The 14652-nt window shown below is 44.0% G+C and overlaps 1 protein-coding gene across 1 annotated transcript in view; it reads right to left on the reverse strand.

The window, feature by feature from the left end:
* Positions 1 to 14652, reverse strand: part of LOC130174595 (cryptochrome-1-like) — a 30473-nt gene that overhangs the window by 5924 nt on the left and 9897 nt on the right. The window contains exons 3-14 of the mRNA XM_056384568.1: positions 10789 to 10897; positions 10481 to 10623; positions 9414 to 9598; positions 7457 to 7545; positions 7175 to 7315; positions 6620 to 6931; positions 6068 to 6219; positions 2507 to 2709; positions 1941 to 2045; positions 1675 to 1854; positions 752 to 832; positions 260 to 384 (exon numbers count right to left, since the gene is read on the reverse strand). Coding sequence (XP_056240543.1) covers positions 260 to 384; positions 752 to 832; positions 1675 to 1854; positions 1941 to 2045; positions 2507 to 2709; positions 6068 to 6219; positions 6620 to 6931; positions 7175 to 7315; positions 7457 to 7545; positions 9414 to 9598; positions 10481 to 10623; positions 10789 to 10897 — 1825 coding nt within the window. The remainder of the gene's footprint in view (positions 1 to 259; positions 385 to 751; positions 833 to 1674; positions 1855 to 1940; positions 2046 to 2506; positions 2710 to 6067; positions 6220 to 6619; positions 6932 to 7174; positions 7316 to 7456; positions 7546 to 9413; positions 9599 to 10480; positions 10624 to 10788; positions 10898 to 14652) is intronic.

Raw genomic sequence — 14652 nt, forward strand, 5'->3', positions numbered from 1 at the left:
TTTTTTTTTTTTTTTTATAGAAATGAGACTATATATTTGTGGTATAAGTATCATTAAACTCTGCTGGTTTAGGTCTGTTCATTTAACTTCATTGACAGACATTATGATTCTGCAATTTTAATTTATTTCTTTTTAGCAACATACAAAACCTTTCAGCTCAACTGTCAGAGAATAACCATAAATCAGTCATTCTGACAGTTTCAATGTAATCTCAAGAGACATTAAAGATCCTGGGTGGTGTAATGGGAAGCAAGCTGACCTCTGCACTTTGCCTCTGCATCTTATGCATGGAGTAGGAAGCCGGGTCTTCCTCTCCTGACCCGTCACGTTCCGACTCGCGCTCCCGCTTTCCTGTGATGCTGCCTCTGGTGTGCAAGAGGAGTCCTGAGTGAGCAGGAGAGAAGAAAAACTTCATCATTATCAGAACAACATATCAGCAGTATGTTGAGTGAAGTGAGGTCTGGTTTGATGCATCTTCTGTGATGCAGAACCTCATGCTAGTGACAACTAATGGACAGGAAGAATGTCACCCTCTTGTGGCAGCATTCCTATACACTACACTAATCCCTTGATTTCTGTTTCTGAAATCCAATAAACAAAAACAAAATTGTACTTCATAAACAACTGGAGCATGAAGATAATTTTAAGAGCATCTAAAGTTTGTCAGCTTTACAGTTAAAAAAGCAGTTCAGATTTGAGGATCGATGTGGCACAGGACAGTTAGCTGCATCAGATCCTGTCTGTTTGGTACCTGGGTGTTGAGGCACAGCAAACTCGTGGTAGAGTCGGCTGCTGGTGATGGTCTGGCTGGCGTCTGGCACTGAGTGGTATCCTGCAACAGAAGAATTGAGAGGGCTCAAACTTAAGCTTCATATATTCACAATATAACCTAATTTTAAATTAGCAAATTAGCATGTATGTATGTATTACTAACTATTGATCGGTGTGGAGATTGGCACGCATCATGCTTTTTAAAAAGCATCAATTGACAACTCTATTCATGTGTATTATGCTATCAATTGATCCTGGTTCCTATCCATCGTTAACATTATTGTTATTTTTCCAGTTTCCACAGGAAAGCCAGTCATTCTGTCATTGTGAAGGTCGAGACGTGGTGGAGGAATGAAGTCACTCTCATTGTTTAAGAGAAAATGACAATTTGGGTCATGCAAGTGAAACATGAGCCATTACCAGCACTTTAACAATGTTAAAACTAGAGTTAATGAAATGTTGGTGACAGACTAATGGTTAGGCCCCTGTATTAATTTTCTAGAGACCAATTACTTTCCACAGTGAATGTCATGACAATCTGGCCAGTAGCTGTTGAAATATCTCAGCCTGCATCCACACCATACGTTTTAGTTTAAAAGCGCATCACTTTTGCTGTGTTTATGCCTGGCGTCTGGACGGTAGAAACTGAGACCTGTAGAAACGATGACGCACACATCCGTCGGTCACGAGAACCAGTGGTGAATGCAACATGGGTGATGAATTACAAGCGTCACTGACCTTGTTGTCTTTCCACATAAGCTGAGGTCCTACTACAAAGTTACTAGCAAGTATTATAGGTAGTTTCATTAGTGCATAGGCTGCTTGTAGTTCTGAGGTGCAGTGAGGAAGGCCAATAGTGCTGCTGTGGTAATTGTAGAAATGAGATGTCAGATGATGACCCACCATGCTGTTGTTGCTGTTGCTGTTGTTGTTGTTGTTGTTGTTGTTGATGTGGCAGCGGTTGCAGTCGCTGTTGCTGTTGCCCAACGCTGCTGGGCCGCGTCTGTTCCTCGTTGTCAAAGTTGAGTAGGATGCTCCCGCTGCCGTTACCCGTCGCAACGGAGCTCCCCGACACTCCAGGCACTGGGAAAACACCACCAAAGAAGACGTGTAACCATCTCTTTGTTCACAAGACACTTCACGTCGTTCTTTGTTCAAAATGGACTTACAATGTGAGTTGTTGTTGTTGGTCCCTGGCTGCTGCTCTCCAGGAGAGTAGGCCATCATTCCTCCATTGCCGTTCCCATTCGTGGATGGCACTGATGCCAGCAGGCCTGAAAGACACAATAACATGTGTTTGTTTTTACATCTGGAGAAGAGAGAATATTTATTTTGACGTTGTTACATTGGCTTCCAGTATATTTTAGAAATTATTTCAATATTTTAATGCTTGTTTTTAAGGCCATACGTGGTCTTGCACCTCAGAATCTGTCTGACTTGCTTGTGAGCTATGAACCAGCTAGACCCCACAGGTCATTTGGAACCATTTTATTTGTATTCCTTTTATTGGTTTTATTTGTCTTATTATCTTATTGGTCTAATTATTATTTTATTTAATCATATTTTATTCCTACTCTTTAATAGTTTATTTTACATATCTTATTTTTACTGATTGGTTGTTGGTTTTATTTTATTTTCTTAATGGTCTTTAGCCCCACCAATTATACATGGAGCATTTCGCACCACCATGCCAAATATTAGTGGTAGTAAAATTGTCAGTTAATTGTTCTCTCACCCAGTCCTCTGTATCGGCTAAGTTGCTGGTAGATCTGTTTCATTCTCTCGATGTTGAGTCGGCTCGCCTCGGCGTGATGCACCATGGGCTTCGGGTAATGGACGCCGATGATGCACTTGGCGGCTGCCTGCACGGACTCCGGAGCGTTCCACGGGTCGTAGATGAACTTAGCGGGGAAACCTCGGAGGACAGGTAAGTATCGTCTGGAAGCACAGGGAGACATTAGATACGCCAGCTTGTATCAGCAGGACATGGACGGCTACACCGTTACATGTGGAGTAAATCAGGGGGTTGGGGGTGGGAGTGATGCAGGCACGCAAAAGGTTATTCTTTAAAAACAAGTTAGAAATATATCTTAGTAGTTATAATATTCAAAACTAGTGAATAACTACAATTTTATTAATACTATGTCAACTACAAAATTCAGTACAAACTGTGTTTTTGTAAGAAAATTATAACTTACTGAAATAAGATACATTTGTTTTATTTTTACAGCCAGTGAATGTACTGTAACTGAGAACAGCATGCTGGTCTTCAGCACTTCATGCTTACAAGTATTATGGGAAATAGTTGCAACAAAATGAAAGCTACAAACAACCACAACACTGCACAGTATGGCTGCAGTACATGAGAGTATGAGTACAAAGTCACTGCTCTACACTTTTGGAGACTCCGGCACTGAGGCGAGTTAGCGCCACAGTGCACAGTGAGGACTATAGGTCAATAAAAACAAGGGGCTGTGCTCCCGAACAACTTTTTACAATAAGTTGGTGTGATAGCAGCCACACCGCAGACAAAAAAAAAAAAAAAAAAGGAAAAAATGTGTGAACCTCCAGGAGATGAAGCCAATGAAACCCTGACTGCAACAAAGCAGAGAATTCAGCTCACAATACTGTTCCAACCTGCTGAAGTTTTTGTGCTTAGGTTTTCCTTTGGGCTGTCGTGGATTTGCTCCGTGTGACAAAGAGAGGTAACCTACCTACTGCACTTGGTCCGACCTTACCGAGTCTGAGGAGGGGAGACAGACAGGACAGAGGAGGGGGCGAGTGGAACTGTGGGAAGCGGCACAGTACGGCACTGACGGGCAGAGAGAGGGCGGGGCGTGGGCAGGGGTGGTGCAGCCTTGTGGACTGGCACGCACACATGACGGACAACGCTCCGGTTGCTTACGGAGATCGCCCAGTCGCTAGAGAGACCACTGCCGATTGGGTTGATGATGCTAGGAGACGTCTACTGTAACACGCCGTTAGAAAACAGAGTGTATTGAGCCCCATCCACCCGCAGCCCTCCCCCCACCCCCGACCAGAGCAGGTGTATGGTGGAAAAGTTCTGCCATCGAGAGATCTGTCCTTTTCTTTCTTTCACATCACCAAAAAAAAAAAAAAAAAAAAAAAATGGCAACAGTGGCAAATAAAAAAGTAAATTAAAAAAAGCTCAGCACCAATGTCCCTGTGTCCTCAGTTTACGTCAGTCTTTAAAAAAGGAGACTAAAGCTACATGTATACATAAAATAACACTTAAACTTCCTGGTCGATGACAGAAGTCTTCCATTATACCTCACAGCTCCAGCCCCCCCCCCCCATGATCAGACAGTGGTGGACTGAGAAAAGAGCTCTTGCCTGCCCCTCCTGCCCCCGTCCTTCAGACTGTGGTGGTTGTCTTTTAAGTGGTCAGCGGGCCGACAGCCCCCTTGCTGACTGTCCCCTCCCACAGCCACAGCACCACGCTCTGGGCTGGCCCACTCGGGGACACCCTCATTTCACCAAAAGGAACCACAACCCTTTTGCCAGGAATACCCGCAACCTGCCAGTAGTAGGCGGTCCTAGTAGGTGGTGTTTCAGGAAGTGAGTGTGAGAGGTGGTGTGTTCAGATACAAGGTAAAATAAAATTTAATATCCTTTTTGCTTTATTGTAATATTTTAATATGATGTGCGTTTGCTGCTCATATACTTTTTTTTAATTAGTCTTGTGTTGTTTGCATTATACTTTATATAAATATATACTATGGATAAGCATTTGAACTTGGACCCATGTCAGTTTATTGACAGTAAAGTGGCTAATTTCATTATTTTATCATAATTTTACCACTTTCTTACTTTGCATCATGTCCTCTTTCTGCGATGCATATGAATACAATTCAGGACAGAAGTTCTACTAAGATGAAAGTTGCATATATGTGTGTGTGTGTGTGCGTGTGTGTGTGTGTGTGTGTGTGTGCGTGCGTGCGTGTGTGTGTGTGTGTGTATCTCAGGGCGTTTATTAGCCAGCTACTGCTCCAGGTCCACCTGAACTGGCAGGGCTGCATTCAAATAAGAGAGCACCACTGAACATTTCACAAAGGGTTGGATGAGGGGCTTTGCCCAGAGCCTGGACAATGGACCGGCTCGCGTGGCACAGCACAGGTAACGAGTACCGGCGCCAACCGTGCATCACTGCTATGGCAGCTACAGCTGGTCCAACACTCTCCTCGCTACCCTCCGGGGAATGTTTCATAGTTCTCTACCTAACGAATGCAGGCAAGGCGTTTGATTTCCCTACCAAACGGTCAGAATCCCTTTTTGACGAAATGAGACGCTACCGAGTTACAAACCTGCCCAGAGGGTGCTGCTGGGGTGCAAGCATGTCCCGTCCCTCAGGGTTGATCAGGTAAGTAAAAAACAAACGGCCACCGATGTCTCAGCTCGACCCCCGACTTCCATCCAAGGCAGCCCTGGCTGGAAGCCCGGCTGCACCTGGGTGGAGGGGCGTGAGAACGGCCAATCATCTTAAAAGCAATCAGCTACAATCTCCGAAGGGGAGAGGGATAGCTGAACTTTTCCCCCAGTCCCCCCAAAAAACAGATGAGCCAGAACACAAACACAGAGCCACATCCAGAAAGAGAAAAGAATTAATCTACGCCTTTGCAGTAAAAAAAAAAAAAAAAAAAAAAAAAAAAAAAAATCATCTGGTGGCAACAGTAACTAAAGATACGCACGCGTACAAAATCACCAAACAGATATTCACAAACAATTAAAAAATGCACGCAGAGAAGTTCACTGTGAACACTGAGATTATTACAAAAGACATGCCTGATTCCAAAACTAAAGTGCTGAAGTTTGAACAGAAGAGAAAACAGGCCAATGGGCAAAAATAAGAAGAGGAGAGGAGGGATGTTTATTCTCTTTTCATTCACTTACCCAAAGACCTGGAGGTCTCCCTTTATCCCTCCCTCCATCTCTCGCTCTGCCTTTGTCTGGTAAATTAAGCCTGTCACTGTCTATCAGCTGTGTGTGTCTGTTGGTGTTTGTGTGTGCATATGAGTGCGTGTTTACTCTTAGAACCATCTAAATACGTCACTCAAAAGATCTGCACTCTCTACTCATTTTCAAGTCTTTGTTGCCCTCTCAGTACTTCTAAGTTTGTGCAGTTCAGAGAGACAGAGGGAGGAGGGGTGCCATTCAGCATACAGATGGGGTGGGGGAGTGGCGGGGTTGGTTGGTTGGGGGCGTGGGGGAGTGTGGGGTGTGTGCGCGGGGGGGTCAGTTGTTGGCACCAAGGGGTAATGCCGGGAAAGGTACCCACCTGATGAAGTCCCCGTTGGGGTCGGTGCGCCGTCCGAAGCCCACGGGGCAGTAGCAGTGGAAAAACTGCTGGAAGAATGAACTGCAGGACAGCCACATCCAGCTGCCTGCGTTCACGCTCCAGTCTGCATCTAGAAGCAGCTCCTCAAAGACCTGCAGCAGGGCGGAGACAACACGTTTTTGCTTTTTCAGCATTTACAAAATGACACTGACTCGCTAAATGTGTTTGTTACCAGAGGCGCCATCCCATTCTTGTGAACGCGATATTTCAGTAACGCCTTGAAGGAATTTCTTCAAATTGGGCACAAACATTCAAATTGGAAGGGATTTCCTTGAGGAGTTCCCAAGATATTGTGTACACAAGGCAAAAACTGTGTTTTGTGACATCATAGTAACCTTGATCTTTGACCATCAAAATCATATCAGGTCATCTTTGAATCCAGGTGAATGTTTCTACCAAATTTGAAGAAATTCCCTCAAAGCATTGAGATATGCCGTTCATGACTTTCTTTTCCCTTTTTGCATCGTCCCGCCTGATCCACGGTTTTCTCACCTTCATCCCTTCCTCCCAGCTGATCCACAGGTCGCCCCTGGTGAGGAAGCAGGCCACTGCGTGCCTGGCCAAGTGATGGATCCAGCCCTCCTGCCTCAGCTGAGTCATGATAGCGTCTATCCAGGGAAAGCCCGTCTTGGCCTCGGCCCACTTGGCGAGCGCTTCTGGGTTTTTGTCCCAGGGGATGCGGACGCAGATGGGGTTACCCTCCATCTTGTCAAAACGTGGGTTGTTCGTCGCCGCCGTGTAGAAGAACTCGCGCCATAGTAACTGGCCGTACAGAGAGAGCGGAGGGGAGCTGTTCTTCTTCACCTGGATACAAACAAACACACCAGGAATAAAAATATTAGGCCAAAATGACGATGACACAAGTGCAAAATGTTGACTTAAAATGACTTGATATCCTCCCCAGCCCCAAAGATTTAAGATCACGTTATAAGACAGTGTGTTGCGCATCAACGAGGGATCCTTCTCGATTGTCGTAATAATTTCACACACTGCCGTAGCAGCTGATATCAGAAAGCCTCACTCTAAGTGGGGGAGTTGTGCACTGACCTTGCGGTAGAGGTCAGTCAGCTTGAAGTAGAAGAGGCGACAGGAGAGGCATCCGAAGCGCAGGTAGGGGCTGAGGCCTGTTGGGCTGGCCAGTAACGAGTTGGCGTTCATCCTGGGGCGCTCAAAATTAGCCACCCATGCCTGGAAAAGAAGAAAAATAGAAGAGGAGAGGGAGGGAGAGATGGTAAAGTGGTGAATAAAAGAGCTGCACGGGACAATTTAAATAAGTTTTTAAAGGTTACGAATGAAAACTATGTCAATACGAGAATGAATGGAACTTACTTTTCTCTCCAGGTGGCGCTCTATCCTGGTCAGAGCCTCGGTCTCTCCTCCTGGCCACACCGCTGAGGGCAGGCCCTCAATGTCAAAGCCTGAAAACATTCACATGAATCACTTCTCTGGTTTACAACTGCGTCGTACCCGCGTGTTGAATGATTCAACAATCCTTCAGTTATGTCACAAACACTAAATAAAATGTTACACAACACGAAGGCAACCAGCTAATACCCACTACAAAGCATCACTGCGCGGATCGGGTCGCCTCGCTTCATCTTTTGATAATCGCGGAATTAGCTGGTGACCTGTCATTGTACAAGGAATACATAAGCTTGGGTAACTGTTGTATAATTGCGTTCATCTCTGAACCCACTGTGTAAGAGTCACATCCTCAGACCAACAGTGGCAGCGGTTCCTTTATCAGAGGAACAGTGGGAAAACCGAATGAAAACATTTCCACCATACTGCACTACAAAGCCGAACAACATGAGGGTTACCAGCCCGGCCTGATCATATAATATCTACAAAACTAAAATGAAAAAGAAGTGTATGAAATTTAGTGTCTGAGCCATCTGCAGGTGACGAGTGATCAGTACTGGTCAATAGCTTTAAATAGGAGCTCTTAAGCAATGACTCCCATCCCACACTGTCATCTTATTATTCATGAATAAAACTGATTTTCGACACTAAATCCACTCTTATGAAGTAAGAGATATAAGAGATGTGTATAATCACTTTGATCCCAGTCACATTCTGTAGTGTTCAACACAACAAGAGGCTCTTTTCACTTTTTGTCCTTTGGAACTCAAAAAAGTTAAGATTAGGGTTTAAATCTACGCCGGAGTTTGAATTAATTTTTTTTTTAATTTGTGAAGCTTTTGGTGAAGTGAAAAGGAAGTAGATTATTTATTTGATTATTTGCCATCCAGCGCGCTACATTTCCATCCTTCCATTCTAAGTGTAAAATCAATGCGCCTTATATGGTGCCCTCAAAACTTCCCACAATGGAAATTTAAAAGATGAAAACGTATCCATGACAGAATAGAGTACTCGCATTGCAACGGTTCAACATTGATAGATGTGTTACTCTACACACTCACCTTTTAACCTAAAAATCTAAACTAGACAAGCCTTGTCTAGCATTTGAGAAATTATAAGTCTTCTAAACTCTACACCGAATGTTTCAAACTGTACTTGATTTATTCATATTTCTACACACAATCTATCTTCATGATCTTGTCAGATAAAACTTATTCTGGGCGGGTGTCTTTCTTAGTTCACCAGTTCTTAGCAGGTCACCCATCAGGTTCATTAGGGACACTGTGTACAAGTGTGAGCAGCAGATGGTGGCAGCACCATCAGATTGTGAATGGGGCAGCGGCCGTCTGTGAATGGAAACCAGACAGCTGGACTGGCCGAGCACTTAGTATGTTACCGGGCTAATTTAGGGGACAAGTAACAGTTGGTGTGGAATAAAACCTTTACAGAGAGAAACCAGACATCTGCACTGATGGAATTAGAGGGTTAACACTTTAAATATCTTATTCATTAGTGCAATAGCTGCACAGGTGTAAGCAGCAGATGGCTTTAGTGGAGCTAATAATATGAATGGACTGTAACCTTCTGTGAACGGAAAGAAGAAAACTGGACAGAACCTCGGGTACACCTGATTAATCCAATAGGGAGGGTTTAGAGATGTACCTTTAAATAGAGAAAGTGGATTAAGGAGGGCTAATGAGTGCACATCGTTAATTATTTCTTTCTCACTGGCTCCCACAGTGTTGCATTATGGGTTGTTTGTAGCCTTAATGGAACTAAGCTATTGAGCTATTATATGTCTATTTTTGTTACTACAGGTGTTGGTCTGAGGTGGTATGCTCTCCAACTGCTAAAAACACACCTGCATTTTGTCTGTGCAGGTCTGCACTTGTCTACATTCAGGAGTGTGCGTTTGTTTTCTTACCTAGCTCCTCCAGGGATGGGACCCCATACTTGTCTCCGTGGTCCTCAGAGATGGGGGTGACGCAGTGGCCCATCAGGGTGTCTGACAGCGTCTCCACGGGCATCTCCGGAGGATCCAGTCGACTGATCAGGGTCTGGAAACGCTTGTAGGTGAGAGGAGGCTGCCCGCCATTCAGCTCTATGATCCTGGAGAGGAGACAGGGCTCAGAGATCAGGGATCGGTCACATTTGAAATTTAAAATCAAATTCATTATCTGCACAAGAGAGAGATCACATTTTTTCTGATGCTGAAAGAAAAAGTTAACGATTTTCTGAACAAAATTCATTTCAAATGGTCATTAAACATTTTCACAACATTTTGACCTCTCAGAGCACGACATGCACAGGTGTACTAGGTCAGGCTTTTCATTTAGGTGAGCTAGTTCCCTACTGGAATTGAGCCATTAGTTCCATTGGTTTTAGCTGTGATTTCTCTGCCATGCAAAGTCAAAATGTGTGATGACAAATGCCTAAAATCTGAAAAGATCATCATAAAATAAATAAAGATCTGTTAAACTGGGTTTCCACTGCCATCCACCATCTGCCCCCTCTCTGTTACAACAGGTGTCAGAGGAGATTTTCGTGTTCCTGTCTCACTCTGCATGGACTACAGGTGGCACTGCTGCCCGCAGTGGGACTTAGCCTCAGGCAGGGAGTTCTGCCTGCTCTCAGCTCACATGGTTTAATGTAGAGTTTAAACAGCATTTTGGAAGACTGTATTTAAAATATACAGTTAATTAATTAAAAAAAATAACAAAGGTAACACTTGCATATGAAGTAAAGTTTATGCATGAGCTTTCAGTGTAAATACATTACTACTGCCGTCAGCTTTGAAACACATTAAGGAGCTGATCCCAACCTTAAAAAGAAAAATGTATAGATGCTAGATGTTGGTTGACATCCTTATAAGATGCATAGAAAATAATATAGAGGCTGCAGGACTCACCACAACAATCCAGCATCATGCCATGTATGTCTTTCCCACTGTGTTTGTGTGTGTGTGTGTGTGTGTGTGTGTGTTTTCCTCACTTGTCCAGGTCATAGAGGGTGTGCGATATCTTGACGTTGACCTCCACCCCTGCCTCCATGGCCAGCTTCTTGATGGCAGCGTCCCTCTCCTTCCCGAAAGGCTCCGAGTCGTATTCGAAGGTTAGCCGAGAGATCTTCCACTCCTGAGACAGAGAGAAAGACGGGTTTGCTTGTCAACACTTCCCACAACCCAGACAAGAAAACACATTTACAATGATATATAACAGAAAATCTCAATGTTAAGAGAAGCTGGACCCAGCAACTTTTTGCCTTGTTTAAATTGTTGTTCATTTTCAGTGGCTGCTGACCTTAAAGAGCCGTGGGAACACGTTGGCTGGTTGGCCCCTGATGACAAAAAGGCGGGAGTTCAGTTTCCGAAGGTTGGCGTCCAGATCCTCCAAACACTGGAGGAGAAACCTGAAGAGAGAAGACAGCGAAGAGGTGGACAAAGATTTATAACCGACCTAATTTTACTCCTGAATCATGAAGCAAACAGCTGAGTTTACTCGTTCCACTTTTACCCTAAGATCCTTCCCTTGTTCACGTGCTTGGTATTTTTTGGTGCTCAGGTGTGCGAGTCCCTGCTTGACGTCAAAAGCTTCGACGACAACAGAACATCAACATTGTTTTGAATGGGAACTCTGTTGGAATAGTTCATGTTAAAAATAGCCAATGATAAGAGTGTGTGTGTGTATGTGTGTGTGTGTGTGTGGGGATGAAAAAGTGTCTATGTGTGTGTGTTTTGGACTTCATGACGCATGCCACCACCCAGTGAGAGCAGATTCCCCTCACTGTCAGACACACACTTAAATGGATCAACATGCATCAGAACTAAATAATAAAATAAAACTTTGTTTGTCTCTCCCTCAATGAGCGTGCAAAGTGCTAGTGCAAACCCTGAACATGTGCTCGGAATGAATGCATTTTATTTTCAGTGAATGATTATGAATATGGACATGAAACAGTCACCAGGGAGCACGTTCCTTTATAAATACAGAAAATATAAAACAGCGAGGGAGCACGCGTTCAGACACTAACCGCTACTAACCGAAAGGTCACAGAGACATTTGGTGTTTCTGTCTGAAGGTTGGTTGTGACACACTCAAGACACACACACATACACACACTTCCGCCTGTTCTCCAAATCGCTGCTTCTGGTCAGGAATATTTTAAGTCTGGTTACTGACGTTCACAAGTGACGCAGGCGACAACCCTGGACCTCTCAGTCTGCAGTGCAGAGCCAGTGTTTAAGAATTTAAGTTTTATTTTGACTGGCTCTGCACTTTTGGTCTTTACAATAAAAATGATGCTACGAGAGAAATGAGTGAACAAAAAAAGTAAAGTTGCGGGTCCAGCATGAGTCCAACTTATTATAAAAGCCGTTAAGACTCTTTTGTCAAGCAAATGATCTGTGCAGTTTCTGTTACCTGCATCTGCAGGTTACCAAAGGTCAAACTGTTGAGCACCAGCAATCAAGACTGAGCCTCAGTTTGTTGTGTCTGACCTGCAGTCCTCATCGTTAGCAAAATCAGGCAGTCTCATAGAATGAGCAGACAGTCGGCGAGCCGAGCAGACACCCTGGCAGCCAGACGATGTTCTGCTCAGTTCTGTTCCCTTCTGTCTGACCCTGTTGGCCTGATCATTAAACCAGGGGAGGGCTCACTCACAAGCAAAGCCCCGTTTGCTCTCAATCCGCACACAGACAGGCAGAGCTAGGCAGCAAGGTCGCGCACACTTGAGGCACGTGCCTGCTTTTGCATGAGCTAGACAGAGTTATGAGGCCCGTGCAAGAGCCTCCACACTTGACTGTCTGGATTGAGCTTTTTGTCCACTCGGGTTTTTGTCAATACATTTCAAATTTCAGCTCCGCAGCAGACAAAACTGGTAGTGGGCACAAAGTGGGTCAACAGGAGAAACTCTAGTAATGAAATCCTGAGTCTAGAACCACACACATAAACAGAGGGTGAACTATGTCAAAACTGACTTCTTAAAAAGAGTTTACTTCCTGTCATTTTGACTTTTATGAACAAGAGAGAATATTTTCTATGGGGGAAAACAGCTCTAATAATTTTACTTTTCAGGTTGGTGATTCATTTCAGGCAGCAGGGGCTGTCACTTCCGCTGTGATGACACAAAATTGGTTTTGTGTTTAACACTGCTACACAGAAACTCCTCGATCTACCTCTGAACTTCAATAAGCTTTACTGACACATACAAACACTGTTAAACTGCTATTTGCCATAAAAATGAATCACAGTAATATTTCTCAATCTAAACTACGCAGCTGAGCCACGGCAGTAGTCAGCAAAATTCTAAATCATATTTTCTGTTAATCTTTTTTAAATCTTCCTAAATGTTTATTCTATCTTATTTTAATTTAATTTTTTGCTGAATAGTCTAAGAAATACTGAAATCAGTCCAAGGAGCCTAAAAAGGAAAATGAGCAGGACGTGCATTTCTCTGCTTTCAATCTCACTGTCATCAACAGTCCAGACGTGTCACATCTCCACTGCCCTCCTTCCATCTCAGTGGACAAAAAGCATTAAAACTATATCAGAAATGCTCAACAGATCATTCTGTTGTTACAGTTTGTGCCTGTGTGCATGTGAGCATGCACATGAGCCCAAACGTGCAGTGGATTAACATGGATGCCCACGTGCACTCATGCAAATCTTTCACAAGCCAACACATACATGTTTGTGTGAGTGCGTGCACAACATATTAGGCGTGTGATGGTGTGCATATGCGTGAGCATTAGTGTGAACTTCCACATTAGAAAGACAGAATGTTCTCCTGTGTTTATGTCTGCGTGTTGCTGGGTTAGTCACTTCCTCCTGATGTTCCTGGCTGCCTGCCTGTGTGAGTGTGTGTGTGTGTGTGTGTGTGTGCGTGCGGCTGTTGGCTGCCTTGCCATATATCAGTCCTTATATAACTGTTCTGCCCTACATCTGTCAGCACAGACACTCTGCTTGGACCGCACCACAGCACAGCACAATCCCTTAGCCTAGTAACCTCATTCCTGGCTGTGTGCACGCGCATGTCTGTGTGCAACACACACACACACACACACACACACACACACACACACACACACACACACACACACACACACACACACACACACACACACACACACACACACACACACACACACACACACACACACACACACACACACACACACACACACACACACACACACACACACACACACACACACACACACACACACACACACACACTTTGGTGTTATTTTACTTTTTCATGGAACGTTTTTGTGATTCGCCTCCTGTGACTCACAAGTCCTTTTCTCACAAGCAAAGAAAAAAAAAATCCGAATGACAAACTCTGAATGGGTCCTTTTCATTGTTGCCTACACAGCTGATTGTTGTCTATAAAATCAACTGTAAACACAAGATTTGACTGTGTTCCTTTGGGATGCTAGAGATGGTGTGTTGCACCTGGATCTCCCCTGACACATATAGGGACTGGGGTTTCATGTCACTTTATCTGAATCCAGTATCAAATTTGCTTATTGGAGCCGTTTGCTTCCGTAAATGTTTATGTGCAATTTTCAGATTCTGAGTTCAATCTGTAATTCAGCTTTAGGCTTTAGAAATGGTTCCTGCTTCGCTTGTTCTTATTCTATTTCCTTTTAAATGTGTAACGCCTACAATATCTCATATCTACCATATATCTGTCTTATAACAACAGTCTTTTGTTGATATTGTTGCTTTGATAACCACACATTGTAAATCAAACAACAGCAGGAGGGTATAATTCACATTGTCACACAGAGCCCATTTATACACAGACAAGTATAATAAAAGCGCCACTGAATGAGCTATCCTTCATCCTAACTTCAATCAAACCACTGCAGAGAAGTCTTTTCCTAACAGTTCTGGAGCTGTACACAGCACAGTTAAGTCTTGTATATACAGTACATCCAGTACTGTGATGTTTAGGTGTTGTCCACAGCAACAAGCTGGGATGGCATCCTAGCCATCCCTAGAGTAGTTTTAGGTCTCCAAGTTTGTGGTGACATACTGCAGTAAGGAGTAAAATCTCAAGTGTTTGCCAGCCTGCATCCTTTTCCAGTCAAGCGCAGAGTGATCATTACAAGGGCAGAGGTCGTGGTACAGTCGATATCCTCGGTCACTACTTGATGATGC

The sequence above is a fragment of the Seriola aureovittata genome, chromosome 9, assembly GCF_021018895.1.
Source record: "Seriola aureovittata isolate HTS-2021-v1 ecotype China chromosome 9, ASM2101889v1, whole genome shotgun sequence".
In the NCBI taxonomy this organism is placed as follows: Eukaryota; Metazoa; Chordata; class Actinopteri; order Carangiformes; family Carangidae; genus Seriola; species Seriola aureovittata.